General features: G+C 38.2%; 1 protein-coding gene across 1 annotated transcript in view; it reads left to right on the plus strand.

The window, feature by feature from the left end:
• ROBO2 (roundabout guidance receptor 2) overlaps positions 1-15,450 on the plus strand; it is a 438,049-nt gene extending 422,599 nt beyond the window's left edge. The window contains exons 20-23 of the mRNA XM_075033940.1: positions 467-748; positions 5,579-5,735; positions 11,723-11,964; positions 15,271-15,450. Of these exons, the coding sequence (XP_074890041.1) occupies positions 467-748; positions 5,579-5,735; positions 11,723-11,964; positions 15,271-15,347 (758 nt within the window). The 3' untranslated portion in view covers positions 15,348-15,450. The remainder of the gene's footprint in view (positions 1-466; positions 749-5,578; positions 5,736-11,722; positions 11,965-15,270) is intronic.
• Positions 15,451-17,143: the final 1,693 nt, after the last annotated feature.

Consider the following 17,143-nt stretch of genomic DNA (forward strand, 5'->3'; position numbering starts at 1 on the left):
AGGAAGTCAAGGTGATGTCCTTAAAAAATTACTTTGAGAGCTTTGGCATCCATGTAAGAGTTTTGCTACGTATTTGCTGGGAAAGTTTCCTCTGTGATTTGTAGATTCACTCCTTTCATCATTTTCCTGAAGCCCAGACAGTTTCATTGGTTCTGACATAGAGTGAACAATTGAAAACATTCTTCAGTAGAGAAATATTCCAAACTTCACTTTCACAGTTGAAGGTATGGAAAAAAAAAAAAAGATGGTTTTAGGCAGTGAGACATGAAGGACAAGTGGTAGTCCTGTCACAGATGCTGATAGCTTGGCTATGGTTGTACATCATCTTTCCTTCGTTGGCTCATGGACCTGTCTCAGCTGAAATGCAAACGTGCAAAATGACACATTTATTTTTCATCTTAAACCTTGATACTTTCAGGCTTCCTGTGCATCAATGATTTGTTTCATTCCCCTATGTTCACCACAGATGTGCTGCCACCGGTGCCAGGGCAAGGAGATAAAACTGCTACTATGCTTTCTGATGGAGCCATTTACAGCAGCATTGACTTCACCACGAAAACTAGTTACAACAGTTCCAGCCAAATAACGCAAGCTACGCCATATGCCACCACCCAGATACTGCATTCCAACAGCATCCATGAGTTGGCTGTTGACTTACCTGATCCTCAGTGGAAAAGCTCAATTCAGCAAAAAAATGACCTGATGGGTTTCGGTTACTCTCTCCCAGACCAAGGCAAGGGCAACAATGGTAATTACAGCTCTTTTTTTCCAAAACCCCTGGCTTTATACTGTATCATCTATGCATGAATTCAAAAAATCTTTTCGGTACGTAAGACACTTCATATCTGCCATAACTAATGCTTACATACCTTGCATGCGTGCCGAACCTAACACAATCACAAAATATACCATTCTGTGCTTTTAATCCTCTTTGTCCTGTGCTAATCACATTAAAAAAAAAGAAAAATTAAAACTTGCTGCCCATGACATCTGCTGTTGACTTGCTAACTGCATGTGTTGCATGTGCTTGTGCTGTCAACTAATCACACGATGCCACTGTGACCTTTGCCCTTTAACCCTTAGCCTTGCTTTACATCCCTGACTACCGCGTGGCTGAGGGATTGGCTAATAGATTGCCACACAACCAGTCACAGGATTTCAGCACCACCAGCTCCCACAACAGCTCCGAAAGGAGTGGCAGCCTCTCAGGTTGGTTCCACCGCCGTGGGTGGGTGAGGGACGGAGGGGTGTTGGTGAGCAGCTCGCCAGGGAGGCGGATGACCTCCCAGGTGCACTTCACAGATAGGTATGAGGGTGCCTGCCCACTGGAACATCAGCAAACAGCATCGTGTTGGCCTCTACAAAAAAAAAAAAAAATGCCTTTTGCAAAACCTGTTTGGAGGTAATTGGAGAATCCTCCCAACCAGCGCTTGTCAGCGCAATTGCAAACCTTGCTTTGTACCATCCCTTCCCTGACAGCACAGTTCATGGAGCAAATATATTTCCGCATCAATCCTCAGTTTATAGGTCTCCCCACACTGAACTTCATGAGGAAATTAATATTTTTGTTGCGTTGTTAACAGATTCCCCACTCCATGAGCTGTTTCTAAATGCTTTTTTTCAGTGAGGCAGCTCAGAAATAAATGTAGGGTCCTGTGAGATGACTGGGGTTTCAAAAATTGTGCCAAGTCTGCATACAAACAGAATGTAAAATTTATGTGTGTGCTGCATGTTATATTGGAAACATGATGCATTTTCATTGGATGAAAATGATTGTAGTATATGTTGTTGTGTATTATATTTAAACACACCTTTTTCCTGATTTCTTTAATTTTGCTTACTTGTTGCTTATGTTATGTGTAACTATGTCTTTTTTTTTAAAGACAAAAACTGAAAAGCCAGCAATTAAAAAGAAAGTCTGCTATTTCACTCAGCTGAAATGTGAAAGCTGAAGGAACTTAAATTTCAAACTCATACTATATCCATAGCCTTTTGAAGTTCCACTATAAGTTGGAGCAATCATAACAGTAACAGATCAATGCTAGAAATGGCTTCTTTACGTCAATTTAAATGACTATTCAAATTGAATGTTGAGATTAGAAGCCTATAATCATTGGCCCATAACTTAAATAGCCAAATGTGTTTGCAAGTCTTGTGTTCTCATGGAGAATATTAGCTGATTTGAGTGAGATCAAAAAATAGGCTTGTGGCATTGACAGAGAGGTATCTGAGAGCTAAGTTCATACGACACTTCAAGAAAAATTCTTGTTCCTTGTATGTGAGATGTATTGGCAAGTAGTTTAGAAAATCAGCTTGCTCCTCTGGCTGCATGAAAATGCAGAAATTGCTATGCTGAGGTACAAATGTGCCAGTTATCAGAGGGCAGTATCACACTTTAGATGTGTTGACAGCTACAGCTGCCTAAGAATTTTCTCAGAAAATACAAAGTTTCATTGGCAAATGCCACTTGATCAAAAGCTGGACTTTAAACAAATATTTCAAGTGAAACGTATTTTGTGTAGTGTTTCTCAGTTTGAAGTAAATTTTCTGATGACACACGGAAACTTCAGGTTAGCCAGTCTTTCTATGACCAGGGCACTCCTGTTGTGATCAAAGCAGCTCCCACCTGGATGCCCTAATGCTCAGATGAGTGTCAAACTGTTGGACTGCAGTCAGTATTTTGCTCTCCCTTGCCCACTAATTATGTCTTTAATGCCAGCTAATTATGTCTGTAATACATGAGAAACTGGGGGAGACCTTCAAGTAGTCCAATAATTAGAGCATTACTGGAGTCAGAGACCAGCTTTGATTACGTAGTCCCCATCAGGGTGATCAGGGATTTGTTCTCTCACTTCCTTGGTTAGTACTTTAGGTACTACTTATTATTCTGACTAAGTTTCTGTCTCTCTCAAATGAATATCATGAGAAATCCTATCCCACTGTGGAATGGAAAATAGCTAAAAACTCGACTGCTTTGTGAGGCAGGCAAATTCTGTGGCTGTACTTTGCACAGCTCCCAGCTTATGTCAGTTCTATGATTATCAGCCCGACTAGCAAATTCTTTTTCCAGGACCTGATTCATCTAGAGATTTAAACAATATAATTGAATTTCAGTGCGAGGAGACACTGAAACATCAAGCATCATTGCTGTGGGGAAACAAGGCTTTGGTGCAACAGTTTTCAAACACACATCAGACTTTATGTATTAGTTGCCTGTTCCACTACACTGACAGTGGAGTAACTCTGCCGATGGGGACAGAAGAGAAATCTCCTGCCCAGCTGTACGATGTAGGCTGCTTGCCCTGCCAGTAATGACCTTGGAGTTCCTTTCTTTTATTTCTTCATCTGAACAGTTCCTCAGCTCTCGATGTTTCACTGTAATAGCTCCGCTATCTTTGACCTTTCTCTCCAAAATGCCCCAAATTCAAGTGACTCCATACTAGCATCCCACATATCCAACCTGTTTTACCAGTCTTCTAAGATTACCAAGATGCTACACTTCCAAAACCTTCCTCTTCACCTCAACTAATCTCTAAGCTTAAGTTCTTCTCTGCATTTCTCTTCTCTGAGTAGTGTTAGTTTAAATCTCCCTGCAACACATACACACACACACACACACTTTGCATGTGCTTTCCTCCCAAAGCAGCCCCTTCTGCCTTAGCTCTTGTTGGCTCTTACTCCTGCTGACTTTTCAAAAATTTCCCCATGTCCCACAAATCAAAATTAATGTACTTCCTTTGCAGTTTTGTGACCCTACTTCTAACTCCACTTTCCGCCACACCTGTGCTTTGAAAGCTTCATTTTCCTTCCAGAAGGTTCATGTATTTGTTCTTCCATTGCCACCATCACTGGGGTTTCTTTTCTGTTGATCAAAATGTTCTTTCCCTTTTCAAGAAAGCTTCCCTCTCTGCCAGGCTACAAAAGGAGGGAGGAGCCTGTCTTGCATCCTAATAGATGGAATATCAGCTCAGTTTGCACTTAGTGAATGACAGGATCTTGGCTGGACTATAAATACTCCAAGATGAGGAAGGAAGAGCTCTGGTCTGGAACTGAGTAGTGCAAAGCAAAGTCTTGTTTGCAACGTGCTGCCAGCCAGGCTGATTAGAAACCTTGCCAGACTTATTGCCTGTCTCTAGCAACCACAACAAGAGGTGAAAAGAGAAGTCTTGGCTACTTCTGAATCACAGGATCACCTTTTTCTTCCCTCTCTATTCGTTACTGCTTTGATCCAGCTGACATTTGGAGATAACTGAAGAAATCCACTGTCTCTCAGATGAAAAGTCCCATGACGCGTGCTGGTCTCTGTTGCTAGAATTGCACCTCCTTCTGAATTTCTCTATGCCTAAAGCTAGAGCCATGGCAAAGAAGGTGGTGCCTGCCACTGTGCCACCCTGCCTGACAAGTCAATTGTGGCTTTTTTGTTTCATTGCTGTTGAGAACTTTTTACATGGGGTTTTTTGGCTGATCCTTATAAATCAGCAAGAGACGTCAGTGGCTAAGATGGATTAAACTGTGCTTTCTGCAACAGGCAAGGGGTGAGTGACTGCCAGCTGGGTACCCCACTGAAAAAGCATATGACAAACCATTCTTCCACCCAACAATCCAGAGAATTTGAAAGCCACAACAAAATGTCAATAAATAGATAGGTCTCCAAGCAGTCAAGGGATTTGAAATCTTGTGCCATTCTTCCTCCTAATGAATTCCTGACAAGAAAAAGGAGTCAGGGCAAAATAAAAGAAGCAAAACAAGTGGGATGAGAGCTTTCTCTGTAAGATCACTTTCGCACAAATGGAAGTGTCTCAACTGGAGAAGTGGGTACAAGGACGATAAGAGAAGAGAAGAGGGCTTAAGCAAAATGCATTGCTCACTTCATTTCTATCAGCCTCCTCCATTAGAGTTGTATATCAGAAATAGAACTCTTCTCTGTAACGGCACAAGATATTTGAATCCTGCGAAAGAGACAGTCCTACAACATTGCAGATGACTTCCTGATGTTTTTTAAAACGTAACGTAGTAAATTCCTATCAGCAAAACCCTGTTTCTTTTTGTTTTGACAGCTTACACTTGTCATTCTGGCTGAAAGATACTGAGTCTAATGACAACTTTTTTACATTGTGTCCTTAACCTCTCTGTTATCCACAGAAGAAGATTATGCAAAACAGTGTTATAAGCGCATCGGATTCTGACATTTGAAATAATTTGCTATGGTCTATTATATTTTTATCTAACAGTCAATTCAAGAATTAATAAAGCGGATATGAATATATCAGTAAACATATTTCTGATACAGCAAAACACGTCTTTCCTTGGTTGGGCACTACTGTGGTGCAAATGTATGAAGTTTTATAAAGAATTTATTTTCAGCAATTATTCAGAATACTTTTCCATTCCATTCTAGTATTATTTATAACCTTGTAACAGCATTAGCACGTTGATGCTGATTCTGCTGAGATAAAAATACATCTTCTTTTTTGGGGCATGCCATCTGGAATCAGAATTCTTTCAAAGGAATGTAAATAGCTAGCTTTTTCCCCCAGATTATATTTCTAACATTTTATTTTTCTTTTTGGATTTTCAGGTGGAAAAGGAGGGAAAAAGAAGAAAAACAAAAATACTGCCAAGCCCCAGAAAAATAATGGTTCAAACTGGGCCAGTGTTCCCCTCCCACCCCCTCCTGTGCAGCCACTTCCAGGCACAGAGCTGGAACACTATGGGGTGGATCAGCAAGAAGCAGGGTAATTATCTTCTTTTTCTTTTGAAGAAAAATCTGTGGTTTACAGAGATGAGGCTTTTATTTTTTTTTATTTTGCTAAATGACAATATTATTCTGTTTTGTTAAAAAAAAAAAAAGAGAGAGCGAGCCTTATCCTATAGACTTATTCAAGTCTATGGAGGAGGAATGTTCGAATAGCTTCTCTTGTTAATGACTGAAGACAGAAATAAAAGTGACCTTGCTTCATCATCGTGCAGGGCTTCTCTGCTTACTCATGCTGAGAAGTATCTCTCTTCACTTGTAGTTTAATTGAATTCTGTTGGGACTGCTTGCAGATGATGGGACTCCGAGTGAGTAAGGATGACATAATCTGGCTCCTTGTATTTTTTCACTGCTTTGATGTTTAAAAATATTAAAGCCAACAGAACAAAAAAAACCCACAGTAAATTGGATTAATTTTAGAAGATCAACCAGTGGATAATAATCTTCTCATCAGCTTTTAGGAGAAATTTCACAGTTGAGGAAAGCATGTTATTTATAGTCCTTTTTTATTATTATTTAAACAACTCTTGAGTTTCTGGAACCTTACACTTATTTTTGGATAGCTTAAACTTGTTCTCAAGGACACAGAATCACACAAAAAGCACTAAATGAAAGGAAAGAGACATTTCCTGCACAGAGAACAATTATGGAATGCTTTTTATAAAGTGAAATTATATGAAATACCCGGTTATCAAACTTGGGAGGAAAATCAGAGTATATAGAAAACTAGTTTACTGTGGTCAGTTTTGTTGGAGCCTTTGAGAATCATTGTTCTGTCAGGGACAAATTTCTGTCTATTTAAATACATGGATTAATCAATATTTCCTGAAGATTAAACATATGTTTTAAAAATCTTTCTAATAGCTTTACTGAATAAAAATATTTCAAGTGTTATCTCTGTCGTAAGCATGAATTGATCATCACTACTTTTATAATGAAAATCAGAAGAACTAAATATTAATATTTTGTACCAAGTTTATAGCAGTTTATACCAATTCCTTCAACTCCTAAAATGAATAGTAACTAACTGTGTAAGTCAGTGGAGTTTCTTTTAAAATGAAGGTCCATTCAGGTTGTATTAGAGTTAGAATATCAAAGCAAATATAAGGGAAAATGAATAACCTTCCTGATTGTAAGTGTTGTTTAAATCTCAAGGCAAAAAGTGCGTATAATCATTGTGTTCTGTATTCTGTTATAAAAAGCTAAAGTAAATTTAAGATAGTTTCACCATATAATATTTGTCTTTATCGCTTTATATCCTTAAAACTCATGTACAGCCATTTCCCTAAAATAATTACGCTATCTAAGGCAAGCAACTTTTTGATTTTCTTTCTGGACAATGAAATAGCATAAAAGGTAAATGGAAATACCTTCTCGAGAAATCCCTTGTGACACAAGGCTTGACTCCTCAGTTGCATAAAGTATCTGTTATTTAGCTGGAAGGAATGATGTTGATCACCAAGACAACACTGGTTATTTAAGGATAAGGTAGTCAGCAGCCTTCCAGGTTCCCAACAATTCAGACTTAGTTTTTCCTCTGATTATCTTTTGAATTACTCTTTTCTGTTTTTTGTAATATCTCATTAACGGTGGTTGTAACAAGACCTTCTAACGTGCATTTTACCAAACCCCAAAAAATTTTGAAAATTAGACTTACAGTATCAGTCTTGAGCTACAGTAATTTGCAACCAACTTCACTGAAACTAGTTAATCTGCAATGCCCATACTTCCTGAGGAGGTATCCAATTCTAACAGTCATTCTGTATTGAGGGGTTGATCTTGTTTCTGTCATTTTCAACATGCTAAAATAGAATGAATCATAGACTGCATTCCTTATGTTGCATTTAATATTGACATATTGGGTAAAAAAAAAAAAGCAATCAATTTTTTAAAACTATTTTTCTTGATTTGCTTTGATGTATATTATGTATGACAAGTTCAATGTGTTTTAATTTTAGAATTAATTACATGCAGATGCAATTATATTGTGAATTACAGTTGAAAAATGGACTTCCATTCAGAAAAACTGAAGACTTTAATAAAGTTCTCGCAAAATGATATGAAAGATGAAAGTTCAGAGCAATAAAACAAGGAAGTGAGCATCTAAACAGAAACTTATATTTCTGTGCATGTCTTCTTGTAAATCTTGAATTCAAGTGTGAGTTTCATTGGCATGAATATCCCAAATAAACTAAACAATCTTGATACCTTATTTTGCTTACTAGGAATTAACACTAGTGGCCTATTGTCTTATAAATTGTAAAAGAAAATCCACAATAGCAGCAAGTGAAAAAAAAAAAAAAGTCACCTAACTTAATCAGAGGTAAGGAAGAAAACCAGAATACACTCTTAGTTCTCTCTACTGTCTTCTCCCCAGAACTGAGGTTTGCATTCACCTCCATTTTTCCATGAACTGCAACACACATAAGGAAGGGTGAATATGTTAATCCAAGCAGCCATTGTATATAATGTGGTAGCTTTTGGGATGTCTTAAATTCCTGTTTAACCTTTGCAGAAAGTCTGTTTATACTCTTGTTTTCCTAGCAAGCTCTTTCCTGTGAAACATCCCCCTTTTGTGGTCTTCTACAAACTCTGTGCTTGTTCCGTGTTGTCTTCCTTAATTTTCTCTTGTATATACTGCAAAGTCTTTGAAGTTTCTCTTTTCCTGTAGTAGCTCCCAATCAAGCACGTTCCCTTTCCTGCCCTTTTCAGAGAGGATGCTTTTGCTTGGTTTTATCTAATAAACTTGACAGTAAGGAAATGCTTATTACTTATTCATTATCATCTTCTTCTATTTTTTCATTAATAATATACATGATCTTGAGCCAACCCCAGTAAAGGCAGTCTTCATATTGTTATCATTGGTTATTTTTTTTCCTTACTATTGATTCCACCTTAAAATGCAATATTAGCTGCTGGATATCAATATATTTGATAGTCATTTTCTGGTTTTAGAAAAAGTAAAGAAGTTAATCATTTTACATCAAAAAATCCTTTCTGGCAAGGCCTAGACGGGGAAGCTTTCTTTGCTGCAATGATGTGTGTAAAGGAACAGAACTGTTAAAGAATGTGCGCCTTATCTATCACGTCTGGTTTTTATTTTGAAGAAAAAAATCTATCAATGTAATGAACCAAGCTTTTTAATAGAATAAAAGTGCTGAGAATAGAAGAAAAATTATTAGAAACATAGAGAGTCGTATTTGTTAACCAGAACTTATTTAGGGACTTAATTATCATGAAATTACAATCAGAGCTCCCTAGAGAAATTAAGGTGCTTAGATTTTAATACGAAGTACTTGAAAAAGGTTGCATGCATTTTCACCAAGTTGTATTTACTCAGAAAACCAAAAAGAACATGGATGTGATCAATATTCACTGTGCAGGTTCCAGAAGTTTCAATAACTGTATCATTTATATGAGGTGTAGTTAGTATGTAGCCTGTTAGGTTTCCTAGCTTTTTCTTGCAGATTGGTTTTGGTTTTGTTGGTTTTTTTTTTTGTAAAATGCAGGTTAGAACTGGTGGCTTTTCAGGCATCTTACATTATGAAGTCAAAGGTTCTTGTACCTGAAATCTTGAATCTCAATGGCCTGAACCTCAGGCTTACGCTCCTTTCCATTTCAAACAAAATCTAGGTAAAGATGTGGTACTTGTGCAGAATCTTTCTCCTAAGAAATCTTTTTCTAAGAAATCTTTTTGCTATCAAGCTGAACATTTGGGGATTTGAAGCAAGTAGGGTCAAAAGGCAAGCACATCCAAAGCTCATTTATGCATTACTGAAAAGTCACTAAGGAGTATCTTTCTGCCCTGTCCCTTTTAAAGAAGAAGCTATCATACTAAAGCATGAGGTTGAGAGAGTAAAAGTAAGTGACAGAGCTGTTGCACGGTACATTTTTAGCAGCATGAGATAGGATGGTCCCTTCACCCTTGGGTGGCAATGTCATGAGTGAATATTGCAAGGAAACACAAATTAGAGGTAGTCATATCTTAATTGTCTCCTAAGGAATTGAATATGTATCATATAACATTTTCTTAAATCTCTGTGTTATCAAAATGGTAATGATCATTCACTCAAAAGCTCATAAATGCCAAATGTTCAGATGCAGCATTTATTTGCACCTCTGTACACAAACGTTTGTTTGTGTACCTACATATGGTTATATCTTGATATAGGTTTGAAGTGATACCAGCCTTAATTACAAGATATGTCGTCCACAGCATTTTGGATGATTAAGTCAGGTTGGTTTAGCTACCCTGAATCTGTGCATTTAAATACAGACTACAGACTTTTGAATAAGGAAAAAGTAGTTTAGTTAAGTTTAGAAATCTTTGGGGTTTACATAAAGTAAATGTTCTGTTCATAATACAGGTTTTGAAACTTCTCTGTCTCAGTGTTCCCAGCCGTTTTGTAACCCGGCTTCACACTTGAGAAAATAGGCAGTGATTCATTTTTCTGAGGGAAATTGGTAATTCCTTCCTTCCAAATTAGAAGCCTTAAAGGAGTATTTTTAAACTGTTTTAAGAAATTAACTGTATAATGCAATGCATTGCCTAACTGCATTGCAGAAAAAAGGGGTGTACCTTGTCAGCAGGCCTTGACGGTGGAAAGAAGATAAAGTGACTTAGATGATGCTTGGGGAATGGCCTTTAGAGCGTGAGATGGTTTAACAATGAAGGAGCTGTGAGAGCTTTTGGTTGTCTGGTTGCCTTTTGAAAAGAGCTGTCTAACCGGAGGTATTTTGGAATACGCTGGGAGTTAAGAAGAAATGTATGCAGATGCTCAAGGGACTGCAGACTGACTGGACGTTTTGAAGATGGGAAGAGTAGACAGTGTTGAGATTTGAATGGTGTGATCGTCACAACTAAAGTTATGTTCAGATTAGGGAATTACTCAGGGGAGATAGCACACAGGGAATGACCACATTCACTAGGGCCTATTCATCTTGAGTGATGCTGGTGTCTCTAAGGGACAGGGTTGTGGGATGATACTGTAATACAGCACTGAATTGAAAGGTCCTGTTATGAGGACAGAGACAGAAATGGATTGAATTGCTGGCAAAGGTTGCATAATAGAATAGAATATAAAGCTTCTGTTTCTAGCCCTGATCAGATGTAGCATCAGCTCTTACAACTTTAGTATAAGACTAAAAATTGAACCACAGAAACCTATCAGAAAATCTCTTTTATGTGAAGAGAGAAGAATTTGGTATTGAAGAATATTGGTAGTTGTTAATCTTTTCATTTACTTTGGGCAGGTGTGTTGAAAGTGTTCAGAAATTTAGCACTGCCTAGGTAAGTCCCAGTAAAGATTGATTAGAAGGTGGCGTGCTGGCAGAGCTGTCTGCATGTGTGCTAATCTATCTTATCAGTTGGTGCTGTGACATAGCATGTGCTTAGGGTCAGTGCTGCTACAACATGAATGTATTACATGTCATAGTAGATACCTATATGCAGTGTGGAAAGACCAGAATTTATGTGGAAAGTGTAGCTTTTTTATTTAAGCTACAAAATAAAATCAAATAGTAAACTTACAGACAAAGAAAGGGGAGGATGGGAGTAAGGAAGTGCATAGTGCAACTACGTAAAGCTCACTCTGCCTTCTAAGAGTGCTGCTATTTTCATGTCTAGGTCAATCGTCATGCATTCTCCTAGGCTAATGGTCCAGGAAGTGAGTTCGTTCATTTTTGTTGTTGATTGTGGTGTAACATGATCTAATCGCCATTAACAAATGTGATAATGGATCAGTAATTTTTTGTTGCACATCTTGTTCAAGTCGCTTAGCTGTTGCCGGAAAAATTAAACAGACTCGGTAAGGAGAATTTAAGCAATTATGACTGTATTTTCAATAAATGTTAAAGCTCACACTGCATGAAGAGGGTTCCAACTGTAGCAGAAATCCTGTATACCATCTACTGCATGGGATGAGATGAGATTTGGTATATACTAAGTTTACTTGGTTTTTGTTTTAGATATGACAGTGATGGTTGGTGTCCGCCCTTGCCAGTTCAGACCTACCTACATCAGGGCATGGAGGATGAGCTTGAAGAAGATGATGATCGTGTTCCCACACCTCCTGTCCGAGGAGTAGCTTCATCACCTGCAATCTCCTTTGGGCAACAGTCAACTGCAACCCTCACACCTTCTCCACGAGAGGAGATGCAGCCAATGCTTCAAGCCCACCTTGATGAATTAACTAGGGCTTACCAGTTTGATATAGCAAAGCAGACATGGTAAATGTTTGAAGGGGGCACCTGTGGTCTGGGAAGTCAAAGCGAAATAATAGTTTATTCCTTGACGGCATAAATATCAATTGTGTTCAGTAACGTTTCAGTAATGTTTCCAGAGCAGTAAAATGGAAGAAGAGATAGCAAAACTGTGTCTACAGTGTGAAGGCCTTAAACATTAGTAGGTGCTTTTTAAACCATAATGGTTGGTAATATGTTAAATCTTGCCTAAAAACATGTAAAAATAATATTCCTTTGGAGTTTTACATACATTCAACTAAGTAGTTAACACCCACCTACTGATAACTTTTGTACAGTTCAGAGTACTCTCTTTTAATGCTAGCAAAAGATATGAATTTTTTAGGATTTTCAAAAATACTGAGGTTCTAAATTACTGATTAAAAATAATGCTAGTCACTTGAAATAGCAATGTAGCAGCTTTTACCCTGTGTCACATGAGAATGAAGCATTTGCATCTCTGACTGTAGTTTGAAATACCATGAAATTTCTGACTCATAGGGAAAAACCCAGAAATAGCAGAAAGGAAGTTGTTAGTATTTACAAAATGGATCTAGCGTTTTAGAGTGCTTTATGCCTATTTAAAGGAAGAACAAGCAAATACCACAGTAACATTTCCCCTGCAAAACAAACAGAAGCAATCTCTTCAGGGACCAAAAAAGAACTTGTCAACTGCACCAGGCTGGGGATATGGTGAAGGTCAGTTGCTTTCTGGATGTTCCCTAAGCGGCAGCTGTCCTTTTACAACTTTTCTATCCAGACAAAGCCTGCGACTCTCGGAGGAGAGGAGCAGAGCTAGTTACTGAATGGCGTGCTGCCAGCAGAGGAGCAGCCTTTCTTCACTGGTAAATAAAGCCACAGAGTTATTCAGCTTGAGCTACCATAAATAGATCAGGCAGGTAGGCAGGTGGTGCCAAATCAAAGCCAGCTGTTTTCCCTGGACACCGTCAAAACCTCGAGGCTTGCCTGCAATCTGCACTCAATCAACAGGGTACTTTGGTCCTGCTGCAGTGCCACGCTGCCAAGCACAGACCCCGACCTGCCTGTGGGACAGACCCAAATCCCAGGCAGCAGCTAGACCTGGCCTATTGAAGGTAGCTGACTTGTGAGCCAGCACACAGATGCATACCCTGTCTGTGCAGTCAATCGCTGCTGCATTTTGCAGCTGTTACCCTTTCTATGCCCTACAAACTGTGGGTGCCAGTCTGGGAGTGGATAACGTAGTAGGACTCTGTAGCAAAGCCTCTTGCAACTGACAGGGGAGGTCTTGTTCCCTTCTTGGAGAAATGAAACTTTATTGGGAAATGTCATAATGTGCTCAGGAATACACTGATTTTAACATCGCTTTTGTGTAAGGTCACAGTAATTGAGCCTGAAACTGAAAAAAATATAGGGGAGATAACTTTTATTCATACTAGGACCTTATAGCAGGTATTGGGGTAAATATTGAGGGTTGCAAATAGAAGTGATTTTTGCAGTAGTTATGAAATGGAATTGTTTAATGCTTTAATATCGTTTGGCTGGACATGTATCATGCTGTTCAGCACATGTTCAAAGTCAGTGGGAAGTCCTCCATTGTCTTCAGTGGGAAGGAAGATTTCTTAGTTTTCTTTTCACAAAGTTAACCTGTCCAGTGTGGGGGGCAAGGAGGGGACAAAACAACAAGATGAGACGTGTCAGATAGGTTACTGTAGGAGTAACAGAAGACAAATATAGAGACCAGCCAACTAGAAGTTTAAGAAAGAGCACATTAGAGATTACTGGAAAAGTACATAATCATTATGGCCTTGATCCAGCAAATCACTTAAGTATATGCTTAACTACAAGTACATGGGAAATTGACTTCAATTGTTCTATCACATGCTTAACATTAAGCATATACTTAAGTATTTTGCTTGACTGGGAGCTAATCACACTGTTTATTGAGGGTTAGTTAGATAGTAGTGCCCTTTGGTGCAGTGTTTTGAACACTGCATAGCTAAGAACCTGGTGTCTAGGCAGAAAAAGTATTCAAGAAGTTGTAATCAGAAGGGCGTTGTGTATCAGAAGGGAAGCATTTGCTCTGCAAATAAGGCAATAAGTTAAAACCTACACCAAGGTGGAGAGAGATTCCAGTGGTACATAACATTTACCATGACATTCTCAGATTCCATAGATTTAATTTATGAAAAAAAAAGCGCTCTTTGAATAAAGACAATTACTGCACTTATGGAGTGTAGGTAATAATACAGCACAAAGTTTTCATCTAAAATATACTCGAACTAGGAAACCAAACAGGTGACAGTTGTAATTTTTTCTGTTATGCTGATGTCCAAGCAAGAGACCAGCAGAATTCTGGATCCTGTCCAGAGTGCTGCTGATTCGAATCAGGTCACAGCACCTCATGTACCGCCACCCAAGGATTCCCACGTGCCTAAGTTAGCAATTTCAAGCATGGTACATGCTTTTATGCCAAGGCCAGTCATGCCTGGGTCCCCTGGCACAGCTTGCTGTGTACCTGTAGTGCTGGGGAGAATGCTGCATTGAAAGCCGATGGTTGTTCTTTTCCTCTCTAGCCTCTCAGAGACCACACAAATGAAACTCCAAGTCCTGTGCGTGCCTTTGGCCATTTAGCTATCCTGTGGATGTTTTTTATCTTTGTTTTTCTTTTTTTAATTGTGATTGCTGCATGCAGTAATTTCACACATGCATGCCTTAATACTGCTGCAATTAAATCTATTAAACTGCTTGGAATAAAGCAAAATAAAAAGGCCTTGCTGATAATGGGTTCATTGGACTTGAAAATTTCTTTTGTCCTACTGGTCATTTCCTTCTCTTTAGGGTGACTTCTACTTAAGGGCACTAAGTCTGTTTAGGCAGAAGGAGTGAAATTTAATTTTGGCTCAACGTGTGATTTGCAAGGTGAAATATTGGGTGAGACATTTATATGCTAGGTTGGGATTCAGAATTGTGCTTTTCCATGGTCTTCCTACCTGATTTACATAGCCTCTGTGTACATCGTTCTTCATCTGTAAAACGACAATCTTGACCTTCCCCATGTTACAGGAGAGGTGTATTTAAGACTGGAAAGTGTGCGGGTACTCTGGTGTTAGAAGCTACGGTGAATAACTGAACTGTCTTTTCTTGAGTTTAACCTAACAAGCATGTTTTGTAAATCTACTTCAGGACTTATTGAAAGGTTTGTCTTCTATTGACCATAGGGTACAAAGTCTCACCCATTCTGATGATGTTTTCCTGTTTGTTTGTGTAGGCACATCCAAAGCAGTACACAACCTCCTCAGGCTCCAGTTCCACCCCTAGGATATGTATCTGGAAACCTTATTTCAGATTTGGAAACAGATGTTCCAGATGATGATGATGAGGAGGATGATATTGAAGAAGAAACTGTAGAAATCAGTAGGCCGCTAAGAGGTCTAGAGCATACTCCAGGCTCCAGTATGGACAATCTAGACAGCTCTGTGACAGGTAACCAAACACAGTTAACAGTGACACCAACTTCTTCCTAACAGTAAAATACATCATCAGTCAAACACTTTCTAAGTGAAAATTTATTCTACTCTATTTCTGTAACATTTAAAATATGTTAATATTAAACACTAAAGTTAAAGAAGGATTTGAAAATACTTTGCTTTGCTGCAAAATGATAAGAAAATTCATGAATTTTAAAAAGCTTTAAAGACTTGAAAGAAAACTCAATTATATCCTAGCTTTCATGAAAAGTTCAGTCTACTGGAGAAGCAAGCCAGTTACATAGAAAGGAGGGGGAAGACCTTGGCTTAGGAATATACATTTCATGAATCAGAAGCAGCATAAAAATGTTATCTTAAAGCACTTTTAGATATTTTGCTGGGTAAATGCTTTCACAGATGAACACGGCGAAGTTAAAAGATTTAAGAATAAGTGTAGTTAGATCAGCACAACATTTATCTATAGAGTAAATACAACATTTATGTAGGAAAATGTGTATTTTGAACCTACTTTGTATTGCTGAATTTAGTAATTGTTCCCTTTCAGTGAAGATATTTAATTATTCTGACATTCTATCCTTCACTGCTTCTCACCCGTTGCATGCCTTGGAAAGTTACAACAGGGATCATCGAAGGGGACCTAGAAAGGCATGCTAAACTAATGCACGGAATCAGAATGAATAAAAATGCTGTTGATGAAATGTAGGCAGTGAAAGACATTTTTTGTAAAATACAGATTTTATGTGGACATAGTATACTTTTTGTAAGCATCAGTGTATTTCCCTTTAGGTTGAACTTGGGCCTCTATATAATATCCTGTATCCATAATGTACAGCTGTACTGGAGACCCAAATGTACATAGTGTCCATAGCTCATAAAAGCTAGTTGGTGCTTCTTCAGTCTTTGATCTCAGTGGAAGAGCACTGATTGCTAGTTGTACCTTAGGGGAGACTTGCTCAGTACAATTTACTACCACAGCACCACTGAATAGATGAAATTCTTTGTTCTGGACCTTTGAAATTCCAAGGATTTTGCACCCTTACTTAAACATTGCCATTCTGAAAATACTGCAGGAATATGACAGTGAGGGACCATCAATACCTATAATTTCCTTCCTTTTCCCTTGTTGAATTAAATAGTGTGTAGTTTAATCCCACTTACCAGGTTTTCCTTCACCCTAGGGCCAGACTGCTTGCCAATCTAATTAAGATTTAAGAATTGTATCTCTGCTGCTGTGATTTGAAATCCAGATCTAACTGAAGGCCATAGAGTTAAAGTTTAAATCCCTGAATTGAGAAGGTTAACTTATTAGTGCATAAGTATGTTAAGTCACTTTGCTTGAATTTCTAGTGTAATCTCCTTCAGGCTATAATTCTGCATATTTTTGCATATCTCACTAATGGCTTAGAAGCCTTTCCATTAGGAATGCAGTAAGGGTTTTACACTGGTAATACAGAAATAAATAATAATAAAAAAAATCAGGTGGCTATATATTTTCCATTTGGTATGTATTAAAATGTCAATGTTGATATATCCATAAATCAGAAAATGAATGTTTTTCACATTTGCATTTTCACCTAATATTTTGGACTACCCTTCCTAGTGCAAAGTGGGGAATAGCTGCATTTCTGCACCAATTCATGGACTTCTGTGCTTATTACAATTTGTCCTTTTATGAATA

The sequence above is a fragment of the Buteo buteo genome, chromosome 8, assembly GCF_964188355.1.
Source record: "Buteo buteo chromosome 8, bButBut1.hap1.1, whole genome shotgun sequence".
NCBI lineage: Eukaryota > Metazoa > Chordata > Aves > Accipitriformes > Accipitridae > Buteo > Buteo buteo.